General features: G+C 34.3%; 2 protein-coding genes across 2 annotated transcripts in view; one reads left to right on the top strand and one right to left on the bottom strand.

Annotated features, from left to right (window-relative positions):
* Nucleotides 1-20922, top strand: part of LOC145673481 (GILT-like protein 1) — a 69317-nt gene extending 48395 nt beyond the window's left edge. The window contains exons 2-5 of the mRNA XM_081743222.1: nt 7157-7300; nt 13863-14036; nt 16668-16814; nt 19971-20922. Of these exons, the coding sequence (XP_081599348.1) occupies nt 7157-7300; nt 13863-14036; nt 16668-16814; nt 19971-20066 (561 nt within the window). The 3' untranslated portion in view covers nt 20067-20922. The remainder of the gene's footprint in view (nt 1-7156; nt 7301-13862; nt 14037-16667; nt 16815-19970) is intronic.
* Nucleotides 20923-20934: 12 nt separating this feature from the next.
* Nucleotides 20935-26878, bottom strand: part of LOC145673482 (uncharacterized) — a 30733-nt gene continuing 24789 nt past the window's right edge. The window contains exon 6 of the mRNA XM_081743223.1: nt 20935-22327. Within this exon, the coding sequence (XP_081599349.1) occupies nt 22212-22327 (116 nt within the window). The 3' untranslated portion in view covers nt 20935-22211. The remainder of the gene's footprint in view (nt 22328-26878) is intronic.

The following is a 26878-nucleotide window of genomic DNA, read 5'->3' as shown; positions in this document are numbered from 1 at the left end:
CAGTTGCAAGTAACAACCGTAGTCATAATAATATAGTTCTACTAAACAACGTTGAAAATAGTGGGTAATTAGGTGGGAAGTAGAAATGACCAAAACTGAACAGTTTACATCGATCATTTCGAAATACAGCTAGAAGATTAAATTTACAAGAAATAACAAAAATCAGTGAAATTTGGAGTTATACTAAGCATAGATTGAGGGGGAAAGCGAGCATCCCTGGTGGGGATACTTCAGCTGACTTCTTTGGGGGGGAACAAAATGTGATTGAGGGGGAAAATCCCCCTCATCCCCCCCCGGTAATTCGCACCCTGGTTGTTATCCATAAACACCTTCTGTTCCAGACAGACATATGGATTCAGTTTTTCTACCTCCATATATTCAATTTCAACATTTGTCTTTCTTATGCGAAGTTGGTGAATATCACCTTAGTCTATTCCATATTCATTTTCAACCTGTCTTCCTTGATTTTCAAATTTAGTTCTTGTCTACTGCCTGTAGGTCTACGTTGCTGTTTGCGAAGAGAATTATGATATCTCTGTCGTATCCCTTTCTCTGTTCTCACTGTCTTGTAATTATACAGCCAAACAGTTGGATATTCACAATGGTTATAATCTATAACATTTACATAAATGTCATCAATATCAATTGATTTAGGCGCGTTAATAGCTGCCGGTCAGATATATATATAATATCGGTGCAACCTAGGGGAGGGGAGAGGGAGATATTTGAAGATGATCAAAAGTGCCCAATATTCAAGTCGAATCCACAGTTTTCTGGGTCGCTGAGATGAACAGTGACACTTTAAATACCGCTTAAATCCAAATTCAACCTCACAACTTAGGGAGAAAAATAAACACACTGCTGAACAAGACTGTACTTATTTAATATAAAAAACACATTTACACGTTTTTTATATTAAATGTGTTTTTTATATTAAATAAGTGCAGTCTTGTTCAGCAGTGTGTTTATTTTCCTGATTTTATTAGCAAGACGTATGACTATGATTGTGTGTCATTTTAGGGAGAAGGAGATATTTAAAAATTATCGAAAAGGACCTATATCAGAGAGCGAGTAAAAAGTAACTGACTATCGGAACATATTCCTACTAATTATTCTTATTTTAACCCATCGAAGCTGGGTAATTGACGCTAGTAATATATACAGGGTGGCCCAAAAAAGTAGGTATTGATGAAGTATACCCCTGCATTGATCAAGTATAATATTCTAGTTTGTGGGTTTATTTGCTTCGGCTCTTCCAAGGTTAAGATGTAAGTAAGAACACATTAAGAAATAATATTAAAGAAGCTAAGTCTACCTGATGAATAACAATGTGAAATGATGTAAAAATGCAATGAGGTGATCAGTACGGTACTGTATATCTACTTTTGAGCCACTCTATATATATATATATATAGGGCCGGATCCAGGATTCTCTTAGGGGGGTGCACCAACAATAACTACGAGTACATTTGAATTAAATTTGAGTTTTTTAAATGCCTTTAGGCGTCTGTGATTTGAATGAAGAATTCCTTTGAAAATTTTCAATGCTAAGTGTCTCCTTTCGATGAGTTCTTTTCTTTCAACTTCAGAAAATTGACTTAAACTATTGATTTTTCAAAACTCACTGCTAGCTTCTCGCTTTTACAACTAAGTTGGGGGGTGCACATGCACCTTTCCACTTCCCTAAATCCGGCCCTATATATACGGAAATACGGAAAAATACGTTAATAATACGGAAAAAAGTGCAACTTACCAGATTTAGTAGTTTTACTCACCAAAAGGACACAAGAATTATACTTTTGAACTTAAGACGAGAAACATGATAAATCTTGTCTCGAATTCGAGACGAGAGAAGAAATTTTACACGTCTCACGACAACAGTATTTATACTTGTAAGAAATCAGAAGCTTAGTTAGTATTTTACAAGAGAGGGTCATGAAATGGCTTCCCTGAAATCCGAAGGAGACAATTGTGTTTGCATTTGATATGTTATAACTAGACAAATCCAAAGTTATACGTGCCACCGGGCGGGATATCATGAGTTACAACATATTTTGTAATATAGAAGCTACAAAAACTACCTATCAGAATAGTTTGAATCGAGTCCTTTGTTCGGAAACGGTTAAGTAAATGGAAAACTCTTCGAACATGTATCCCATCATTTTCAAGGGCACAATTTTTGGGGTAAAAAAGTTTGCTCCAGGGTCCCCCGCAATGTACCAGACGGGGTCCAATTCAAAAGTTTCAATTGACAAGGGGTTTAGGTAGCACGCCGTTTCAAAGCTGTTGTTAAATGAAAGAAAATGAAACAAGTCTCGACTCTCTACGACAAACCTGTTCAAAATGGCGGCGGGTCAAAATGTAAACAAAAACCTAATTGCAAATCTGTGGCCACCTTGAATCCGAGATGGTCGCTTAAAACCTACGTCGAAAGGATAGGCATACCAAATCGCTGAAGCTAGGAAAACCAAATTTGGCATGAATATTGATCAGTAGGTGACGAAAAGATGAGAAATAATATTTTTTTTAAAAAAAGCGTGCCATCTTGAGTTCAAAATGCCGCACTGTGTGTCAAACGCACGTCAGCTCAAACCCCTGGTGTTGAAGAAGCGAAATGTGGCATTTACTTTTATGGTCAATAATAGATATCCACAAAATATCAAAGAGTATCATCTGTAATCCAATATAGCTGTCAGCGTGAGCTGTTGAGTTTGTGCATAAATATGCTATTTCTTGGAATATTGTGACCATACCAGCGACGTTTGACGCAGTTCGATGCACTGAAATGATTTACACGTGGTTTGGTACTGCTACCCAATCTTGTAAATGAACGTGCTTTTTATATTTGGTATTCCTTGAAATATTGTGATCAAACCAACGAATGGCATACAAATCTAACCATACGAATAAGTTACAATAGAACCACCAAACTGACAGGTGCTGCAAGTCCTTTATGTATGAACTAGCTACATATGATAAAATTAGAAAAATACTCAAAGGAATTCAACTTTTGTTTAGCAGTATGAATAGGAAGTTAGAGTTGTGTTAATCACTTATTCGTTATATTCACGTAAATGATATCGAGAGAACCGTGACGAACGTGCATTAGGAACAAAATATATATCTGATGTCACGGAATGAAATAACAGTGGAAGTGAATCGAAATCAATTGTTCTTTAGTCTTCCTGTTGTTTATAAATAAATAACAGAGAAAAATAGAGATTTAGATTTGTACTGTTATGAATGACATAGGTTTTAAGCGGCCATCTTGGATTCAAGGTGGCCATAGATTTTTCAATTAAGTTTGTGTTTACACTTTGACCCGCCGCCATTTTGAACAGGATTATCGTACAGAGTCGAGACTTGATCTTCTTTCATTTAACAACAGTTTTCAAATAATGTGCTATTTGAAACTTTTGAGTTGGATCCACCTGGGATCCTATGGAGGCCCTGGGACAAGACGTTTTGACTTAAATTATTGTACTTTGAAAATAATGCCACACGTGCTTACCTGTTTTCACATTTGTCTCACTGTTTCCGATTTATAGAGGTGGCCATGGACTTTTCAATTAAGTTTTTGTTTACATTTTGACCGGCCGCCATTTTGCACAGGGTTGTCGTAGAGAGTCGAGACTTACTCCATTTTCTTTCATTTTATAACAGCTTTCAAACGATATGCTACTTAACCCCCTTGTCATTTGAAACTTTTGATGTTGTTGTAGTTTAGTTGAGTTTAACGTCCCGTTCAGCAGCGAGGCTATATGAGACGTGGACCTACTGATTAACGTGGAATCCGAACCACATGAGCTCCCGCCGGGAATCGAACTCGGGTCTCCCACGCCATAGGCGCGTACGCTAACCGCTTAGCCACGAAGGAGCTCTTTGAAACTTTTGAGTTGAACCCCGTCTGGGACCCTGCGGGGGACACTGGGGTAAACTTTTTATCCCAAAAATTGTGCCTTTGAAAATGAAGGGATACGTCTTCGCCGAGCTTTTCATTTACCCAACTGTTCATTTACCTGGTTGAAACTATTCTGAAAGGTAACTCTTGTAGCTTTTACCTTACAAAATATGTTGTAACTCACGATATTCCGCCGTATACGATATTCGGCACGTATAACTTTGGGATTCGTCTAGTTATAATATATCAAATGCAAACATAATTGTCTCGTTCGGATCTCAGCGAAGCCACTTCGTGACCCTCCCTTATTAGTAGCCTATACTTCAAAAATTTCCCTTCTTAAAATCAGTTACTAGTTCTGTGCTGTAAATAACTTTTTTATGTTCTTTTGAATATTAACATTGGTTAGGGAACCTAGATCCTTAATATTTTGATTAAGAAAAAAATGAATCTTTTTTCCATTAATGCTAATTATTCAATAGTTATTCTTATATACCATTTGAATTTCCTATTACTAAACGGAAAATTCTACCAAGATTATTTCCAAGTGCCAAGTACATCAATTTATAAAGTAAGACGCGCAATGTTGGAAATGAGACTAGAAAAACTTTTTGAGAGTCGAGACGATACGAGAAAGAATCCTTCAAGAGTCGAGGCAAGACATTTTTAAAATTTACAAGACTACACAAGACGAGAGAAATATGTTTATCTCATCTCGTGGTCTACTCTACTCAAAACGCAGCATTTCTATAAACGCTGCTTCGTACTTCTGACCTAAACGTTGGCAAATGATCACTGACAATGGCGATGAGTAAATTGTTGAGCGATGCTGTGTTGTATTGTGTGCAAGAATGCAATGCTTAATTTAATCGTATACTGTAAAAACTTTCATAGGGAACTTTACAAAAAAAAAAAAAAAAAAAAAAAAGTTGGCAATCTGTTTGCCAAACCTCTATGTAAATCAATGTACACCCATAAAGTAAAATTACTACTATGAAATTGTGTAAAATTACATTTTATCAATAAAAATATCATATTTTCTTATAAATTTACTGTAAATTTGTAAAAAAGAAAAAAAAATTAGAAAATTTTGTAATTTAAGCTAAGCAAATATATATCTGTATTTGTATTTGTATTTATTTCTTTTCTATGAACTTACAAGTATGAGGAATGTCCTCAAGTAAGTGTAACATGCGTCATATGTACAAAAAATTTATAATACATGAGTAAAATAAAGTAATATTACCTTATCATGATATTTACGTACTCCTCAATCGTATAACAAGAATTTTCTAATAGAAATGATTTTAACTTCTGTCTGAACCTTTTCATATTTTCTTCATACTTTATATCAATAGGCAACATGTTGTACAACTTAACACCACCATAACTTACACTTTTTTCATACATTGCTGAGCGGTGATTACACCAATGAAAATCATTCTTATTTCGCGTATTATGATTATGTACATCCTTATTGGTTACGAATGCCGATGAGTGTTCTTTCAAAATACAAAAAGAGATGATACAAATATAAACTATCCATTGGAAGTATATTGACCTCCTTAAACAAATCTACAAGAAAAAGCTTCTTATCACAAAGTATTCTTATGGCTTTCTTCTGAATTTTGAAAACATTAAATCTCTGACTTGAATTTCCCCAGAACATGATACCATATTGCAAGGTAGAGTTAAAACACGAATGGTACAAGGTTTTAGCTAAATTTAAATTTACCTTCTTTCTAATAATCCTTAATGCTTATTAATGACTGACTCTATATGAAATTCCCATGCCAGGTTATGATTTATAGTACGACCTAAAAACGAACAGTGTGTTGTATAGTTAATTTTATTTTGGTTCAGATGTAGGTTAGGGTATATTGGTTTACTGCACTTGTTATGAAAATTTATAGCAATGGATTTTTCAACATTAACAAAAGATTATTGTTCTTCATCCAAAGAGATACTTCATTTAGTGTTTGCCTAGCATTCTGTTCCAATATTTTTTTCATTTTTTCCACTCACTAGCAGAGTGGTATCGTCAGCGAAAAGGGTAACATCTGCCGAAGATATGCTTTTTTCAAAATCATTAATATATAAAAGGAAGAGCGATGGCCCTAGAATAGATCCTTGTGGAATTCCGTGTTTTATATATACAACTTACAAATGAAGGGTAAATGATTTTACACTGATATTTGTTAATTTAAACAACAGAATATATTTTTCCAGTGTAGGAGGACTGTAGATTCCATAGGGCTTCGCTCAATAATAGATAATTTTTGGCAAGATACATGGTTCTTATAGACCGAACTTATAGCTTATCCTATGAGATGTATTTCTTATGAAAATAGAAAATGACCATAATAAGAGTATTGTGTGTGTGAGTGAAATAATTGGAATCTCATATTAATACAACGAAAATGGTTGACTTGCATTATATAATTCATAGAAACCTATTCTTCCAAACGCGGAATAAAACTTAGAAAAAATAGAGAAAATTTATGGACTTGAAGCATTAAGCGACGCCAAGCTAAGATTAATTGTTTTCAGTTTTAGCATCCCTTTCAACAGCAAGGTTATATGAGAGGTGGACCTACAGCTTAACGTGGAATTCGAACCACATAAGCTCCCACCGGGAATTGAACCCGGGTCTCGCAAGCCAAAGGGGCTAACTGCTAACCGCTTAAAACCGCTAACTGCTAACGCCCACAAAAGAGCTCGTCAAGATAAAAAAAAATTATATGAATAAGCAGTTATAAGCTATTGCTCATGCTAAACGTGCACAGCAAAAAATCATTAACAATTGAAGCAGAAGCATTCCTCATTCGTATCAATAGATCGAAAGTAGACTTGGAGGGTTACCTGGGAAAGACACGTAATGATTTTCTTTATAAAAGAAGAAAAGACAAAAGAAAAATCATGGTTACAGAATATTGGCGTAAAATTGAACATGCTCAAGGACAAAAAAATAACTTTGATTACCATATTAAATCGAATCGGTAACACAGTAATGAGGTATTTATTAATGAGTAAATCAGATGATTATTGGAAGTCCACTTGCAAGCAATTTACTAATCTAAATTCCCTATTTCGAGTCTTTTTTTTTTTTTAGGGGGGTACTTACATTTCAGCAAATTTTCCATCATTATGGAATGTTACTGAAACTTTTCCTTTCATTTTCAGAAGTAAATGTTACTTTTAAAATAATTAAACTTCAGTCTTTTGCTATGATCGATTCTATTTTGTTTGTTTCAGAATGTGACTCCAGTAGAGGTCGAAGTCTTCTACGAATCTTTGTGCCCTGACAGTAAACGGTTTATCCAAAATCAGCTTTACCCTACATGGAAAGTCCTCGCTCCCTACATGAGGCTTCGCTTTATTCCTTACGGGAAAGCATCGGTGAGTATAATAATAATAATAATAATAATAATAATAATAATAATAATAATAATAATAATAATAATAATAATAATAATAATAATAATAATAATAATAATAATAAATAATAATAAATAATTATTATTATTATTATTATCTGACATTATGTATAATTTTCAATAATATATAATAATAATAACATGGAAACAAAAAATATACATTCATATATAAATAACAACGTACAATATTTCTATTCTATAATAGTTACTTGCCATAAGCATAAGCTTTGCTTAAACTATCTGCTGAGCATTTGATGAAGCCAGTGTTAGCTGACGAAACTCTCATACGTATGTAGTTATATATATATATATATATATATATATATATATATATATATATATATATATATGTGTGTGTGTGTGTGTGTGTGTGTGTGTGTGTGAATATACTGTTTTGCTCTTCAAATACTTTGTGTTTAATAGTTGCTTCCTTTCAAGTGTGAAAATTATAATTTCAATGTTTCCGCTAAGAATCCCTAGAACAGCAATGAACATTTTAGACTTGAACGAGCAACCATGGTCAGGGATAGCAACCATTGTCTACACAAAGAAATAAAGTGACCTTATTTAATCAATGACGTGTGTACTACCGTATGCTGTCGTAATTGCCCATTAGGAGGGACTAGCACCACAATGCACCACAGCATTTTAGCCACGATTTAGAATCATGATATTAAAATATATCTAAAAAGATTGATTAGTTGATTTGCATTTTAGCGTCCCGTTCAACACCGAAGATATATGAGAGGAGGACCTACAGCTTAACGTGGAGCCCTAACTACATGAGCTAACCGGGGTTTTCCGCACCAAAAACATGTACGCTAAGAGCCATGACGGAGTTCATACATAAAATAAGATTAAAGTGTTATAACTATTTACTCACTTTCGCTAGTAAATGCGATAAGTAGTATACATTAGACCAGTGGTTCTCAACCTGGGGTCGCGCCCCCTGGAGGGCCTGAAGAGCGAACAAAGGGAGGATACGCTACTGACATAAATAAACTACATTAAGAACACTGCAACAAAGAGGCTTTAAATTCAATATCGAACTAAAAAAATAACTATTGAATAAGAACTGTGGTGTGATTGAAAACAAAGCTGATAAAAAATAACAGCGCACTACAATGGTAATGACGAGAATTATTATTATTATTATTATTATTATTATTATTATTATTATTATTATTATTATTATTATTATTATTATTATTATTATTATTATTATTATTATTATTATTATTGAGCATTTAGGATTTAAATGTTGAATCTAAAATCTCAAAAGAGGTCAACGAGGAGGGATGTGAAGTATCCTGGATGCACCAAGGAGGTGCATTGTAAACAAGTTTGGGAACCAATGCTTTACGTAGGTCAGCATATGATAATAAAACTATCATAAATAATCAGTATATTAATAAATTAATACGTATTCGGGACATGACAAATCACTTAAAACTGAAGAGGAAGGTTTTCGGAAATGTGTAACAATGTAAAAGGTCAAACATCAATAAATAATATCCTATTGACCTGTATGTGTATGTTTAATATGCTATGACATTTTCACATGATAAACGTCCGCTTTGTAGGTACATTAGCTGTGTAGGAATAGATATACGGATTTTGTTAATGATATTTAAATGTAATAATGCACGATACAGTTCACTACTTCGTAAGAAGTCAAAAAAAATTCACTGGCATAAGAAAAGCATTATTAATTTTCTTAGGTGACTATTAAAATCAATACGAATAGTGATTAAAATTACTGCAGTAGAATGAGTGGAGTAATAAACCCAGAAGTAGACCTAATAGAAAAGAAGCTCTTATACACACTACTCTAGAGTAAAGGGGGGCGCGGTGGCTCAGTAGTAGAGCGTTCACCTCCGGTGCTTGGGGTCCCTGGTTCGATTCCAGCTCGTGCCATGTGGACTTTGTGGTGGACAAACACCGTGCTCGTGGGTTTTCTCGGGGTTCTCCCGTTTTCTCCCACTTTCTTCATTTCATTCATTACTCATCATCACCGTCTCCTTTAGCATAGCCGTGGGACGTTAAACTTACAGATTTCATTTTCATTTTTTAACTACTATAGAGTAATGTCAATGTATCATGTGCGGTTGTCCTATTAATATAAAATTTTACAGCTACTGATAGAAAGTATCACAATCATTATATAGTGAATTAACTGCAAATCACGTTACTGACTGGAGTTAGAGGTTTACGAAATAAATCTTTATGTGCATTAATATATCAATAAATAAAGCATGCAATTACATCTAAAGTACGTATTATGATTGAACATAAGTGTAAATATTTTCATGGGAAGCCACCTCAAATTAATTGTTATTTCAGAATTAACGATACATGCATATACAGTATTTATCTCTAAGGCGCTAAGTATCGATTTTTAGTAAATACACTTTTAGTTGTATAATGGATCTATGTGCCACTAAAATCCGTACCTAAAGAATATATGTGCCAGTCTTTTTCCTGCAGGTTTTTTTTCCTGGCTTCCAGGTTTTTTTTATCCCCCTATCAAAACATAATAAAATCTTCTCTCGCGCTTTCCTATATTTTATTTTACCATTCTTTCTTTCTATCTTACACTTTAATTACAGATCCGCGTGTAAATATCTACCGAATAGTTAGAAACCACGACACACACACACACACACCGACAGCAGCTTTACTTTACAAACTGCATGGAGGAGAGGCATGTAGAATGTTCGTTGATGCCTTGCTCATTATCCAGGGCGCCGGCTTTCCCGAGGGGCGTCCTTATTTTTAACTTTTCTGTTTCTGTTTCTGTCTGTTGTAATTCATTAGCAATGCTCAAAGATATCTGCTGTAAGATCATATGGTGAGTATAAATAAGTTTATCTGACTTCCAAACTACGCTAAGCATAAGTCTCAGAAGTCTTATAGAAGTCCGTCCATCCATCTATCGAGAGGTATCAGAGCTAAAATGCTAAGAGATATTGAGAAGCGCTTCTCTGCAATTGATTCAGCATCCCAAGAAGAGGTTCCGCCTCCTCCGTTAATTCTCTAATAAAACCAGAACATTTATCTCCCTAGAAACAAAACGATAGTAGATAGCGACAAGCGGTTTTCTGCAATCGTTTGAGTGTATCAAGAGAATATACCGTCACAAGATTCATAACACACAACACTCTATACCGCAACAAGAAATGCTTCAAATTTACTTCTGGTTTTAATACTGGTTTCCCTAGGGTAAAAATGGTAAAAGATATCAAGAAGCAATTTTCTGCAATCGAATCAGGGTTCCAAGAATATGCTCCGTCTCCTCGGTTAACACTCTGTTCTAACTAGAGGTGGTAGAAATGAACTTTTTTAAAGTTTAAACGGTGATCGCTGTAGAACAGAAACGGTAATAGATAGTGACGACGAATTTCTGCACCCGAATAAGCATCTTAAGAGAACATACCATCATTACCCACAACCATGGGCGGCGATTAGGGGGGGCAAAGGGGGGCAGTTGCCCCCCCACTTTTTTGAAATTACCCATTAATGTATATAGTTTCATTTGGAAATATAAAGTTTTGTATGTATTATTGGTTCATAGAATAAAAATGGTGCCATAAAATATTTGTTGTTCCATGAGTACGTATTGGTTGTCTTCCCGTGGAATTAAGAAAGCTACAAGAATTGCGTTTGAATTGCACTAAAAATGGCCCAAAAATTAACCTATTGGAGCACCATAATTCGAGCGTACTTTTAATTTCTTCTTGCAAGGGCTCGATATATTAGCCGCTCTGGAACTAATCGAGATAACATTTCGCAAGAAAAGAAGTCCTTCACAAGTTATTCTTTAATTGCACAAAAATCGACAGTTCCTAAAATGTATTTTCTTCTTTCTAATAATAAGGAATATTTTGATTTGATTTTTTCCAGTTTAACATCTTGTTCAGCAGCGAAGTTATATGAGACGTGGACTTAATGATCAACGTGGAGTCCGAACCACGTGTGCTCCCCCGGGAATCGAGCCCGGGTGTCCCACGTCAAAGGCGGGTACGCTAACCGCTTAGCCACAAAGGAGCTCAGTAAGGAATATTAATTTTGCAGTGTAATATAGGAGTTTAGGGGTGTACATATACAGTTTTGTATATACAATTAAATTTAGTAAATTTAGCATAATTCTAGGTTCTGGATTATTTTGTATAACTGAAATGTGGAGTGACTAAGTATTGCTGAGTTTTGATATATTCCAAGAAAGTGAAAACTGTACTTAATGGCAGCGAACATGTTTCGGGAAGCTGCAAAAGTATTTCTTTAAATGTTGTAGCATATGCTTGTAGTATTCACTGTAATCTTAAGAGTAATAACACACATAATAGCATGCGTGGAGTTAAAAATATGTTGTTCATTAATTCCCAGTTTCAAAATAACTTTTGCAAAACAAGCGTCATTATTCATTACTATGATTATTTGATTAATATTATCCTTTCTGTTTATTTGTTTTGCAAATTTGTTATTAAATAGACCCCTAATCTGATCACACAATTTTTCAGACAGATATTCATGATCAAGGAATCAAATCTCTTCTTACACTTTCGTTGTTTAAGAGTACAAAGGGCTAGTATCTACTTGAGTTGCTCTTGTCAATTTACTTAATAAAACATGAAACAAGATATACGGTATTTTAACTGAAAAAGACAGTATCCTAATAGTTATACAACCTTTCGTCAAACAAAGTGTTACAAGCAATCAGGAAAACTACCATTGATATCAAATATTCAGATCATGTCTTGTCCCCCCACTTTTAACGTCCAACCGCCGCCACTGCCCACAACATTCTACGTAAACCAGTAGTTCGAATTTTCTAGTACTTCCGGGTTCAATATTTATTTCTAAAGAGCAAAAGAAAAAAAATAAAAGATATATGGAGAAATGCTTTTATGGAATCAATTTACCATCTCTAGAATAGATTCAATCTCCTTTGTTAATCCGCTATTCAAACCGGAAGTAGCAGAAATCAACCGTTTTCAGTTTCAACCTGATCGCTATTAGAGCAAAAATGGTAGAAAATAATAGGTAGTAACATAACCATCCGGAATATTCTAGCAAAACCGAAAGTGGTTGAAATTTAGTAATAGGCCTACTTCCTTATACTCAATTCTTATTGCATAGAGCAAAACTGATATAATAAATACCAAAAAGTATTTTTTTTTTTTTTGACAGAGTTAGCGTTCCAGGAATGAGTTTTGTCTCAATTTTATGTCTGTTCGAACCCGAATTGGTAGTATATATAATGGATTCAATCCGCAAGAATATTTCACCTCTAACTTTATTCCTTTGCTCCAACCAGAAGTGGTGAACATTAATTACCACATACGGTTTCAATATTACTCTCCATAGAGCAAAACCAGAAAGGGAAAGCGAGTAATGGCTTTTTGGTATGGATTCAGTGTCCGAGTAATAGGTCCCATGTTTGATATTATTTTTCTATTCCAACCAGTACTTACAAATTTACAACTTCAACTTTGAATATTAAATTCGGACTCGGGGAGAATTCATAGTTTGGAAATTTCCCGTGTTTCTCACTGGAAACGAAACTCACTTGTTTTGTTAATACCTGGAATTTTTACATTTGGTACTGAGCTCCTTTTAAACTAAATACATTCATATGTAAATATGATATACAAAATGTACCTTTTAGTAAAGAATTTTTGACTGGATTTAATTAGAACTTGTCAGTATATCTTAACACGCTTTGTTTCTGAGGTTGAAGTTACGTTCAAATTATTTTGCTAGTTAGTAATAAAAATGATTGACCCATAAGTATTTGATACATCATCAGTTGCATTGACACGATTATTGCATTACATTCTTATGACCTTATTCCGTACCAGTCTTCCCAAAAATCGAAGAGCGTACAGCAACGCAAAACACATAAAAAGCAAGTATAACTGTTATGCCCATTATCGCAAGCTAAAAAGATTTTGCATTGCATTGAGTTGACCGAAACCATTACGTAATAAGGTTCCAGTCCTGGTCATTTACATATTTTACAAATCTCTTAAGTTTTACGTCCCACAGTTATACTGGCTTAAGAAGACGGAGATGATGAGGAAATGAATGAAATGGTGGAATGAAGAAAGTGGGAGGAAACGGGAGAACCACGAGAAAGCCCACGCAGACGGTGTTTGTTCACCACAAAGTTCACTTGGTGTGAGCTGGGATCGAACCAAGGACCCTATGCACCACTGAGCCACCGCGGCCTCATATTCCACAAATAATGTAAATATGGGAAACACTGATAAGTCCAGACTGTACATATACGATCTATCTCAAATATAATAGTTAAACCAAAATTAATATACCAGTATCCCAAGCAGCTTACCAATTGTACATTTTCAACCTTAAACTTACGTATATTTTTATTCTGAATTCATTGATTCACTTGGTACAACATTACTACTTTGCACATAAGAAGTAAGAGGACAAGAAGTTCTGCATTAAGTAATTAGTTCTGAAATATAACTGTACTGTTTGGTTCTCTTTATATTTTGTAGACAGTGCGTTCACCGAATGGTTCTTGGCAGTTCACGTGTCAACATGGTCCACCAGAGTGTGAAGGAAACAAAGTCCACGCCTGTGCACTGCATGTTCTCACCAATGTCAGAGACGAAATCGAGTATGTTCGATGCCTCATGAACAATTATAGGAAAGTTGACGCCAACGTTCAGGTAAATTAAATCCAGATTTATGGTATGAAAGAACAATATTACAAATTCTCAGTATGATTTTTAAGACTAGTGTAATTTTCAGTAGGTTGGACAATATGCAAAATAAAGTCTCAGAAGAGAATCAGTAGGAAGGTTACATCTTGATGTGCAGGGTTTCCAAACAACCATTCTTTGACACAATCATATTACTTAAATGGCATACTGTTAGATTAAATAATAAAACTGACAGTGAATGTTACCTATTCCACACACAGCAGATTTTAATCTGTAATTGCGTGCACTGAAATAAAGCTTTTAACAAGAGTGTAACCAGACGTGTTGTTTCCAACGGGATTGTCTCATTTTTCAGGAAGTCGCTTGTGTTCTTCCGAGAAGAATACTCAGCATCTAAGCGTTTAATAACAATTCCCTCATGTTTTCGTTATAGCACGAAGCAATTATCAGTTTTAATAACATTTTAAAACACATTTTTCTGACCAGAACAAAATGAATTATTTAATAATTATACGATTTTTGTTACAGTTTCAAGGACCTAACGTCCTCTTCATCAGACATTGAGAAAAGACAGATGACAGCAAATCTTATATCTTCCTCAGCCGTTAGTTAGCATTAGCATAAGATAAATGAAAATACTAACTAACGGCTGAGGAAGATATAAGATTTGCTGTCATCTGTCTTTTCTCAATGTCTGATGAAGAGGACGTTAGGTCCTTGAAACTGTAACAAAAATCGTATAATTATTAAATAATTCATTTTGTTCTGGTCAGAAAAATGTGTTTTAAAATGTTATTGTGATTATCCAGAACCATGGAACAGTTTTAAATAGTACAACAATAAAATGTAATTGACTATGTTGCTCCACATTATACTTGTGGTGCATTAGCAACAGGTGCAAGCCAATGGTAGTATTCTCTTTTAGATGCTGTGGGTATTCATCCTTCTTTCTTGTTCGATTTCAATCTTAAGGAATGTAATCATTTGTTAAGTCTCAAAAAAATACACACCACGTTTCATAAAAATTGGACAAATTTAGGAAATAATCGTTAAACATTTTTTTCTTAAGGGACAGAGAATTCATCCCTTACACCAGGCACGTAGCCAAGGGGTGGGTCCGGGGGGTCCGGACCCCCCCCTTCGAGACCAGAAATAAAAAAATAAGGAAGAATAAAACAAAAAGAAACGAGAAATAGGAAGAGTCAGCATTAAAAATAAAACTAATTTTTCATCATCGCTTCTCTGTAGTATTAAACATGTTATTTCAGAAACGGTTTTCAACTGCTCCTTTAACTTGTCATTTGGAACAGACAGTATTTGAAGGATATTAAAAACAGAAAGTTATGTGGAAGAAAGTTCCGTTAACATTTGATTCAATAAAGAAAGGAGCGTAAGTATTGTAAAATGTTTTACAAGACATTATTGGATACGTACTTTTTAAAAAATAGTATATATCATAATGAAAGGAAAATTGTTATATTTGGATGAACAGAAGAAGGAACTTAGATATTGTAAAATCTTCTTAATATTCTTGTATTCTACATTTCTTCATAGTTTGTTGCTAAAATACTTACTATCATGTCCTCACTTTATTGTCCTAACAAATCAATACGTGTTGCTAGTAAAATAGTGATCAAGCCCCTTGTGTGATAACCACAATATTTCATATCACACTGCCCCCCCCCGCCCCCATTACGAAATCGTGACTAAACGAACCAATATATGTTACCAGTAAAATAGTTTAGAATAATCGAACTCTGGTGTGGATAACCACAGTATTTCATGTCTCGGACCCCCCCTATTCCGAAATCCTGGCTACGTGCCTGCTTACACCTAAGTAATTTTAACTCAAAGCGCCATTGGAAAGCCTCTAAGGAAATGATTGATGAAATGGGTATTTTTGAAAGTCTTAACACTAAATATTTTTTAGTAGATGAATTCACCTGCTTCCTCTTCGGCTCTAAGAAATAAAGATAATTTTAATATAAGGAATATAAGAAATATATTCTTAATATGAGAAATAAATTTCTTAATATAAGAAATACGTTTTTTTAATATAAGAAATAAAGGAGTCTCAAAATAACACGAACTACGCTTCAAGAATGTTTGAGAACTTTCACGAAATTTATCATGGAACATATTATTAAGATAAGGTAAATACACTCTTTAATTTTGACCCATTTCACCCCCAAGCAATGGAGATAATTGCTAGGCCACGAAGAAAGAATATTATAAATTCTACAGCTATATGAAAGAAAGAATGTCGTGAAATTTAATTAAAGTCGAACAACTTTTACGAAAGTAATGTGAAATATTAATTGCCATCACATTATACACCTGTATAGATGAGGAAACCTTCAAGTTGAAGACGAACTTTACCTCTTTAATTCCTAATTCTAACGATTTTCAAACAATAGAGATTCCTAACAGATTTCAGTCTTAAATTGTAATGAATAGAAACAAAAGCTGCAATCACTCTTTCAATCTCTTTAAAATCACTAATACAACATAAACAAATGTTGTCACTTGATTGATACTTGCATGTACTTAATTGAAAGTAAATTTCTATACTATCTTTCCAGTAACTTGTATTTTCTTTCTAACTTAAACCCTAAATTATTTGTAAATTTCTTGCAGTGTGCTGCGGAGTTGAACATTCCATATGAACCCATTGAGAATTGCGTGAACTCTTGGAAAGCAGATATTCTTCTGTATCTGGCAGGAGTGAAAACGAAAGCTTTATACCCAGAACCAAGATTTATACCTACAATTATATTCAATAGGGTAAGAGAAAAGAATCGCTCTGTAGACCTTATTAATATTTTTTTATTCAGTACTTGCGAAATTCAAGAATATAAAAAAAATATTAACAATTACGCTTATATTAAATTAAGGAAAAGTTTTATAGAGATTTCACAAACTTGAATAAAATAGGCTTAAATAAGATTTCCGATTTCGATTAATGGTTTGCAAATATAATAAGACTTTTTTGTTGAAAGCAAATAGATTAGGAATATGCAGTAGCGTATGCAGAATTTTATCAAGGAGGATACAAGCAGCCATTCTCATATCTTTTCAGAACAATCGTTGTTAGTATATAATCTTAATATAATATACATTTATTTTTCCGTATCTTGGGCGAGAGGAACTGAATGAGTCCTGCCTTGCGTCCGCCACTGAGAATATGATCTGTCGAAGTCACATCCGTTTTTCTGTGAATTGTCCTAGCTTTCTTCGAGGGGAAGGTTAATCGAAATAGGAATAATAATTATTATTCGGCAGCATTCAAACAAATATGCTGTGCTCGTTCAACGATACTTCAATGCTAAATTTAGAATTGACACGCTGTCCGGTAAGTTTATTCGAAAGTGCTATCAAGTTTCAAGATACTTGTGTTTGCGGCCCGGCAGTCCATTAGTAGCAAAAGAAACCAGGGATAATACAATGAGCAGGCTAAGAATTAGGTTTTCCGTATAAAACCGTCTGGAGATTTCTGTGGAATGACTGGTAATTAAACGGTACCAACCAGTTACTGTAAATTTTGAAAAGATTAGTCTCGGAATTATCAGCTTCTTTCTCTGAGAAACTGCTACAAGTCACAGAAGAGCACGGCTTCGCGGAAAAGGTAGTGATTACTAATTAAACAACAATCTAAACTTCTCAAAAGTGAATAGGATAATATCATGAGTTGGGGCACTGAAACTCTGCATGCGGTTTTGCAATACAGATGTGAATAATATAACTTCTTTAATTTTGTGAAGCATTGTAACGAGTTCTAAGGTACCTGGATATGCAGACACAGGCTGTTCCCATAACTTCAGGAATACAATGCTGACTTCACCTTTCAGCAACATAGTGCGCCATCGCAATATATTGCAACGTTCATGGTTACTTCAATGATATAATGTTTCCCGTGAACTATCACGAGATCAATAACTGTAGCGTCGTTTATCACTGTCTCCAAGTATCAACTTTCATGAATTCTTTTAACGAAGTTTCATCAAGCTTCATCTTTTATGTGTTTATACCATCACTTGCTACGACATTGGTTGACATGCATGGACATAGCAGAAATCAACTCCTACGTTGGCTGATGTGTATTATGCAACTCTGAATATGGAGTTTTTAGAAAGTCAGACGAAATAAACAGGTTATGTAACGCTAATGTGGAAAGCAGGGACACATCATTAAATGACATGTCGCCGAGTTATGTCTCGGTTGGTTGTTATGTACTGTGTATCCTGATATCATTATCAATAGAATTGATAGACACAAAGCATGATACGATAGTTGCTTTTATAAGCCTGTTAGACAATTCAGAGCCATCTTAGGAAGCGAAACGCTGACGTGAATATCGGACAATATCAAGAAATAACGCCATAAAAACCAAATTGAAGAATACTAATAGAACAATGTTTGTGAAACGCCATATTTTTTAACTCTCCAGAACCCACTCAAATCCTCAATGCATGTTGGCAAATATGTTCGACTGTTCACCAACAACAATCACGCGCGTTAGGAAAGTGAAATGTCTAGAACAAACAATTGTGAATGTTTTAATTCTTTGAATTTCTAATATGGCTCTTAGTGCACCTTCTTGCAAATTAGATGAACACCTCATTTAGGAAGTTCGGTGAAAAATGCACGAAATACCAATATCATGAAAGATTTCACTGTGGTTATACAACATAGGGAACCAGATGTCAAACGAGCCCCCAAAATAATGTTAAAATTGACCCACGTCAAAGTGTTTGTGTTATTGCAAGCAAGATATACATGTCACATAAGTCTTGATATCGGTCAGCAAGATATGTCTAAGCCCCCTGTAATTATCTTACTCCGTAGAATAAACGATAAGGATTCTTATACTGGATTATAAACTCTAAAGAAAATTTCATACAGTATGATAACCTCACAAAAATCTGTACATTGAGGAGATAGACTTCCAAAACACTGTTCAAGACTATCCCTCTATCTACACCAAGTATTGCTGCTTGTGTGTTAGTTAATTTTGTAGTGATTCATTACGTCTTCCATTATCTAACGAGACTATCAATATGGACCATTACAGTGTTGAACTACATTAAATTCACTGTCTACCTAGCATGTGATAGCCAACACTGATAAACAGATATAGTGTACTGATACTGCATGGGAATGCTCACCTATAAATTGCACAAAAGAAAGAATATCTTGTAATAGAATTGTGTGGAACTACACTATATCTCCATGTCCTACGTTCTACCGGTATCAGTTTTTCTTATAGCTTAATAACTTCTTCGTCAGGCTGAACAATGGCAAAAATCCATCACTTGGCTGCCTTGATGAATGAGTTATTTGTTAATTTCATATCTTAGTATTTAAAATGAAACATTTGAAGTGCGCCAATTTTGTATCCTATAATGTCCACTATTAACATACGTAAATAACGACTTACTACATTACGATTAACTGTTTTAATCAGTCATAGACCACATTAAAACTGGTGAATTATGAATTAGATGGTACTGCTAGTTGTTTTTTATACAATATACACTTTGTTTAAAACTATTCCAATTTTTAGTTTAATTCCTTTATAAATCACGTTGATGCAAGCTCATTACGTTATTAATGGGGAATTTGGGGATCAACTTTAATTCATCTTACTCTTGCAGTTCTGAACATATAGCAATATTTCGGATAGAAAAGTATCGATTTTTGTAACATGGTGTTAATTTATTTGTTATTGATAAAAACGTAGTTTTCTTTAACTTTTGTATATATTTTAAATAAATTCTTATGAGATTTAAAAAAGGATCTTCCAATATTTGAAAAATCAGTGTCTTTTCAAAACGTATATACGTTAAAAAAATCACCTTTCTAAGCTGCAATCCTGTCTGAAATATTTGCTGATCTTAACGTTTAAAAACTTGTAACTCATCTGTAATTTGTCTTTCACAGATTTTCAACCAACAGGAGCAAGATAGATCACTGGTAAACTTTAAGGAAGTACTCTGTGAACACATAGAAGAACCTAAACCAACCGCTTGTCTTTAAGCTATGTCTACACTAGTTGCTACAGTGTTCAATGACGAGAAACATCTTATACTGTAGAATACATATCATAAAAATCATAATATTATTTATGAACATGTATTTATATTTGTGTGACTTTGTAAGAGTGTTCAATAACTTATTTTCTTATCCAATAACTCTAAACTAAAATTAGTGTACAATAGACTTTTACATTTTGAGTGATAATATCATCTGAGTAATATCTCGGAAAGTACTAATGATTTCGGTATGCTGGACATAACATACATTGTTACAAAAATTAAATATCTGTTTGATGTTTCAAAGTTGATCAGTCATTCCAGCCTATATTTTTATTACTACCATGTTCAACTTTCGAAAATAGGAACCTAACAGCTTTCGTAAAAGGTTCCAAAGAAAAATGTACAATTGTATAAGTGAAGAAATAAATATGAAAACTGTTGTTCTGATGAAAATCTGTGTAATTTTAAAAGGATCTGTTCAACCTTGGTCTTAGCAGGATCCCATTATTAAAATGTGATCAAAAGAATTAATATTTCAATACAAAAGTTAATAATAATAGTAATGAAACATTTGAAGGAAAAACCGACCTAATAATGCTCAACAGGATATGAGGTAATCATTATTTCTGACTTTCTTAGTACGTACTTCATTATTGATATTCCCCAGAGGCGTATAGTTTCTAAATCCGCCATCTCCTTCATAAACGGTTTCGAGAAAAACAGGAAAAACTGATAACTCAGAGATTATGTGAGATAAAATTTTCTTTTTAGGAATACTTTACTGCTTTCTGGACATTCATTATAACTACCAAATAACAAAAATCTCTCTCATCCCATTTCTCGGTTATTGCAGAAAGCAATTTGGAGATGGCGGATTTTGTAAACAACTTTTGGAGATGGAGTACTTTGAAACAAACGTACCTAAGTTTTTTTAGGTTTATTTGCTTCCAGATCATTACTATTATACTTTCGGATAACTATTTCAGAACAGAACAGTAGATGGAGATAAACTGAATCTAAACAACGATGTTAACTTGTTGGGTGACATTATAATGTGCACAAACAAGGAAAAAAATGAAGCTCTAATCATAGTACGTTAGCTACATTTACGGGTCAAGTTCCGAAGCTCCCAGCCCGTTTAGAAATATCGTCTCCTAACATAACATAAGCTAACTTAGCCTCACCTCACTAACCTAATCTAACCTATTGTGACCTAACCTAACCTAACATAGTCTGACATAACAGGATGGGAACTTTGGAATAAATGCCACATTTACCAACAAGGAATAGATTGAAAATTATCTTTACACTGTTTTTAGATATAGTTCTCATCAGAATCATGTTCGGAACACTGGCATTCAGCCTAATCCTCATCTACACTTTCTTCTGTTGAAACAGTCAGTCCCTTTTCAGCATCAACATAAATGGCTTTCTGAATTAACACGCCAATTCTCCCCGAAGTGTTTCGTTAGGAGTTGAACAACATCTTGCAACTTTTTTTCATTAACGTCGGTCTTCAATTCATAGCATAGAATAGAATAGAATCGAGATGGCGGGTTTACAAACACACTGCTGAGTGGAGATGGCGGCTTTTGAAAAATACCCTGAACTTTAAAGCAGTAATTGAAGGTGAAGGTGGCGACATTTCAAACAACTCTTTTCACCATCATGTAGGGCATGGGAAGGAATACCAGTAAATCTACTTACCCCATTTTTTTTGAAAATTGGAGATGGCGGATTTAGAAACTATACGCTTTGTATCATTAATTAAGCACCATAAAATTTTAACCCAACGGGAAATGGATCCGGGACTATGTACACAAAATATGAATGTACAAACAAATTTAAGTTTCCACATTTTGTTTTAGTGATTAAGCAGAGTGTTTGTTATAAACCTGGACTGATGTAAGTACTATACTGAATACATAATACAGATAAAGCAGAGGTACACGATATCAGTATTCGAGTTGAGAGGAATGTAATTTTTTTAAATGGACAAATAGGCAATTACGATGACAGAAAAACAGAAAATGATCTCTGAAAGAATTTTATTCCTTTCATCATTTCTATTCGTTGTCTTACAATTGTATTTATGTTGCAGTGTAGAGTTCGTTATTAAAAGACGGTTGTTGAGTTCCAGTATTTGTTAATTTAGACTTACAATATCTGCATCATTTTTTTTATGCATGTCACAAGTACATTTTACGTTAATTAATTCGGCATAATGGCAAAACACAACAAACAAACCATAGAGAAGCGCAGCTGAAAAGAAGGAAAATAAATATTAGAAGATTGTATGTTAATACGTAACTTTCAAAGGCTTATTCAGAGTCGTTTTACGTGTGATTAGCGGCATTTAAAAGGTTTGACTAACACGTCATTAAGCTTTCCATATTCAGTAACGCGTCTTATCCAAGATTTACGTCGAAAGAGGCTAGCCACGAGTTCTCCATAGTGTTGTACAAATACATTTATTTACTTATTTAAGATAAAACTAATTAAGAGCCTGCCTTACTTTTTATATAATAGTCGTATTTAATTTGTAATAAACAAAATAGTTTTAAAATACAGTTATTAAAATTAAATAATGTTATTTAAAAAGTAGTTCACAGGATACCAAAGCAACATGATACGTAATCAAATGCAGTTGAGTTTGTTTCTCTAGTCGCTGCCTTAACTTAGATTTTGGGAGAATTGTTATTCTGGCAACACTGTAATTTCTATGGATAGCAGCACTGAAGATTCTTCATGTTTATATTTTCTGCTGTAGGATAACATTATCTATGATTGTGATAGGTTGTATTTAATTATCTTCTTTCACTTATGAATAAACAAGCAAACGAAAAATGTTACATTTTGTATTTTTTTAGTAAGGCAGGCTCTTAATAGAGAATATTATTATATATAAAGCTAAAATTAATATTTCAATGGAATCAGGAAAATAATGAGCTGTAATTTAATACTAAAAATTTGAACTGAAGAGCAATGAAAATTACTCCATATTCGATATCATTTTTACAATAAATTGTTCAAGAAATTTCCCTGTACCTCAATTATTGATAGTATTACAGTCTTCCAGATTTGGAAAACTGTATAAATTTTACCTATAATTTGAGGACAAATGACACTGTCTGTCGTTAGAAGGAAGACAGACGCCAATATTAGGAAGAAAATGTGGAATTATGGATAAGGTTTCGTAAAATTGAAGGTGCTAGTAGCGCCGCTTCTGCTTTTCTTGATGCATTTTCTATATCCACGGGTAAAAGTGATTTCGAATATAAAGTACCAACGATAGTTTTTACTGTACTTTAGTTAAAGTTTTCGGTATTAAATAGCAGCTTACTATCATCCGTATGCACTTCAATTTCATAATTTAAGACTATTCGTTTGCTTGATTTGCTTTGAAATATAGATATCTAACGTAAACGTTATATTTGTTTAAAATTCCCTCTTACCTAGTTTTCTCCTAATGCATTTTCACAACTCTACGAAAACGCTGTGGCTAAATCGTAGATAAGATCATGAACGTGCTTCTAAATGCAAATACAGAAATTATAGTTACGCTTCATTCAAACTCTTAGTACGATGCTAATACCATAAGAATGTCTCTGAATATGGCGATGTGTGTCTAAGTTATGTAGTTTCTAAGGCATGTCATACGAAAAAACATAAAAATAAAGAAATTGAAATTGACAGGTGATATCAAGTAGAATAGCCTAATTTTTACATAGAAATAAGGAAATTAGTTATTGACTGTAGTATTATGAAGTATGTGAATTTGAAGTGTGTGACCTACCAGTTATTAATAACCCATGTGCGAGTGCTGACCAGAAAGTAACAGACGTTTTGAAATTTTTTAAAAAAGTAACAGAATGAACAAAACCAAATCTTATTATATACATTTGAAAGGTACACTCTTAAGCTATTTTTCCACATAATCGCCATTCAAATTAAGGCACTTATCATTTCGTGGCACAAATTTTTCAATACCGTCGCGTTAAAAAACTGCAGCCTGCGATTTCAACCACTGGCTTAAGCATGAAATTGGGTATCAGTATCAAAGCGGTGTGTATCGAGTCATGTCTTCATTGCTGGGAAGAGGTGATAGTCGCTCGGCGCCAAATCAGGGCTGTATAATGGGTGATCGAACACCTCCCATCCAAAATCCATCCAAGAGCTTTCGGGTACGCTTGGCCGTGTGTAGATGTGCATTGTCGTGAAAAAGCAACACCTTTGCGATAAGTTTTCCCCGACGCTTGTTTTGAATCGCGGATTTCAATTGTCTTGTGGATTTTTGCCAACAAAAACCTAATCACAGAACGCACCTCGAAAAAGGCAGGCTTTTCTATTTCAGTACACATTGTAATACTCACAGAAAGTACAGTAAAAGCGTGACAGTCCTCACGTCAAAACAGCTGGGTGCGTAATGAGTGTGGCAATGTTTTGACACTAAGATGGCAATTCTAGTCCCGTCCACTGCTACGATAGGCCCAAACGTCTGGTACTTTCTGGAAGCCCTCGTATAAATAAGGGGTGCATTTGTACAAACAAACAAGCGACAAGTTGAATAGCGTAGCTAGGGTTTCTAGTAGAACATCTAGATTTAGGCACCCTCTATCGTGCTTCAGTAATTACTGAAACGTTTCTGTTTATGTGTTAGTGAGTGGAACAACGGAACACGTGTTTAACTCGTTACAAGTAGGTGCACTATGGGATGAAGCATACTAAATTTCCTCTCCTGTACAATTTGGTCGGTGGCACTTGTGTTTTGCCGCATGCAGCAAATGTATTAATGAAACATTTGAAAATAATCTACTATTTAAAATAGACTCTTTCAAATAATTGTTTATGAGGTATAAAAATATTTTTTTAAAAAAATAACTAAATAATTTGATAAATGACAGGTCACAGTGGCAATTAGAGAAACACCCACCCAACTATCACGAAAGTTAAATGATTTTTTTTTCAAATGCATATTAAAATAATAACGTGATCTGATTAAATGTGAAAACCCAGTAATGAAATACTTAGATCTAAATCTACAAAAATTCTTTCTCAAAATCAGTTCCTTCTTATTTCGATTTAATTTTGTAAACTAATTATATATTTCACTTATATACTCCAGTTATGAATATGACATTATATGCAAGGGCCATTTAGAATAAAGTGGCAATATATTTGATAAATGAAAATAAAATGTGTTACTCACGTGAATCTCGTTACATTTCTTTGATATAGCCACCACCTGTCTGGAGAACACGTTTCCAGATGTCTGGCAGACGATAAGTAACGTTGAGGGCACACGTCTTTGAGAGTTTCAAGAGAGCGCCCTAAGCCACGAACGAATGGTAGGAGTATCACGGAAACATTGTCCCCGATGTGGTTCTTTCATTTTTGGGAACGAATCAAAATTGTTGGGGCTCATATCTGGGGACTATGCCGGGTGCTTCAGTATCTCGCAATCCCACCGTTGTAAGAGTCTGTATTGCATGGGCAATATGAAATTTGGAGTTGTCGAGAGGCACAATTGATCTAGACTGCAGGAGATGTGGTCATTCGCGTCGCAATGCTGGCCGCAAATGGTGATTCAGGTACGATTAATTGTACGCAGAATTTAAGGTAACCATAGTGGCTCTTGAAGTGACAAGATAATGTCTTTGTAGTCATATGTCATTATTATCATGACTTTACGTTTGTTAGCTCTTGTTTGACTTTTTGCGGTCGTGAGAAAGCCCATTGGAACCATTCACTGGATTAGCGTTTCGATTCTTCTAAAATATTTTTACTTCATTTTCTATTATAAGCATTCTTCATTTAGTTGGTTGTTAATGTAAGAAGATGTAATAAACATATAACATACGAAGCTCATTTAGGAGCCAATTTCTGTTTGAAAGGCCGCGTCCCGTGCCTACACTCATTGCCTATTGGAATGCCCATATAGAGTATCATCACTTCCTTGACTTATTGTACGATTACCAATTTCATTTAAGCAGCCGATATGGTTTCATCTAAATTACGTGAAGGTAAAGAATTAGTTTGTTTGATATACACACCTTTCATTATCCTGGTGTAGGTATAATATATATTGGTTGAAAGTCAACGTATATTATTCGTAATTTCTGCACAACTATTTACTTACTACCGTTATTCGTCAGAATTGAGAAACATTTATTTATCTTAGTATTATTATTATTATTACTATATTGGCTGCTTGGTTGATTAGAGTTTAGATTCCTTTTCCAGTACCAATCCTATAACCGTAATGCATTATATTTTAAGGCTCTCCCACCGGAAACCGGAAAAGAAGTGCGCTAACCACTAGACCAGCAGGGACCATCTAGTAGTAGTAGTAGTAGTAGTAGTAGTAGTAGTAGTAGTAGTAGTAGTAGCAGCAGTAGTAACATAGTGACTTCCAACATAAAAGGCAAACGCCTCTAATATCAGACTATCCATGTATCCTGGTTAGAAAACAAAAACTACAGTCTTACTCAAACGGCTGCTCTAATCATGTTACATGCCTGCTTAATCCCTGCAATGTTAAAGTGAGTTGATTGATTATAAACATTTTTATTTAGTTAAAACTCCATCACTGGATAAAGTTGATTGCTCCATTGTTTGAAATTTAATGTTCCTTTCTAGCACCTAGGCCAAGTGAGAACTGGACCTATAGTATAATGTAAAATTCAAACCATCAGTTGTTCCCTTACCCTGCATCTAAGAAATAATTCGGGAAAGTCGAATAAGTAAGTCGTAAGAATATTAATTTTCGCATTGAACAACAATATTGAGTATGTTACAAATTGCTGGTTTCAG

The sequence above is a fragment of the Thermobia domestica genome, chromosome 16 (assembly GCF_964235325.1).
Source record: "Thermobia domestica chromosome 16, izTheDome1.hap1.1, whole genome shotgun sequence".
NCBI classification, from domain to species: Eukaryota; Metazoa; Arthropoda; class Insecta; order Zygentoma; family Lepismatidae; genus Thermobia; species Thermobia domestica.
The sequence above is the reverse complement of the archived record's forward strand: the minus strand, read 5'-3'. Positions and strand labels throughout refer to the sequence as shown.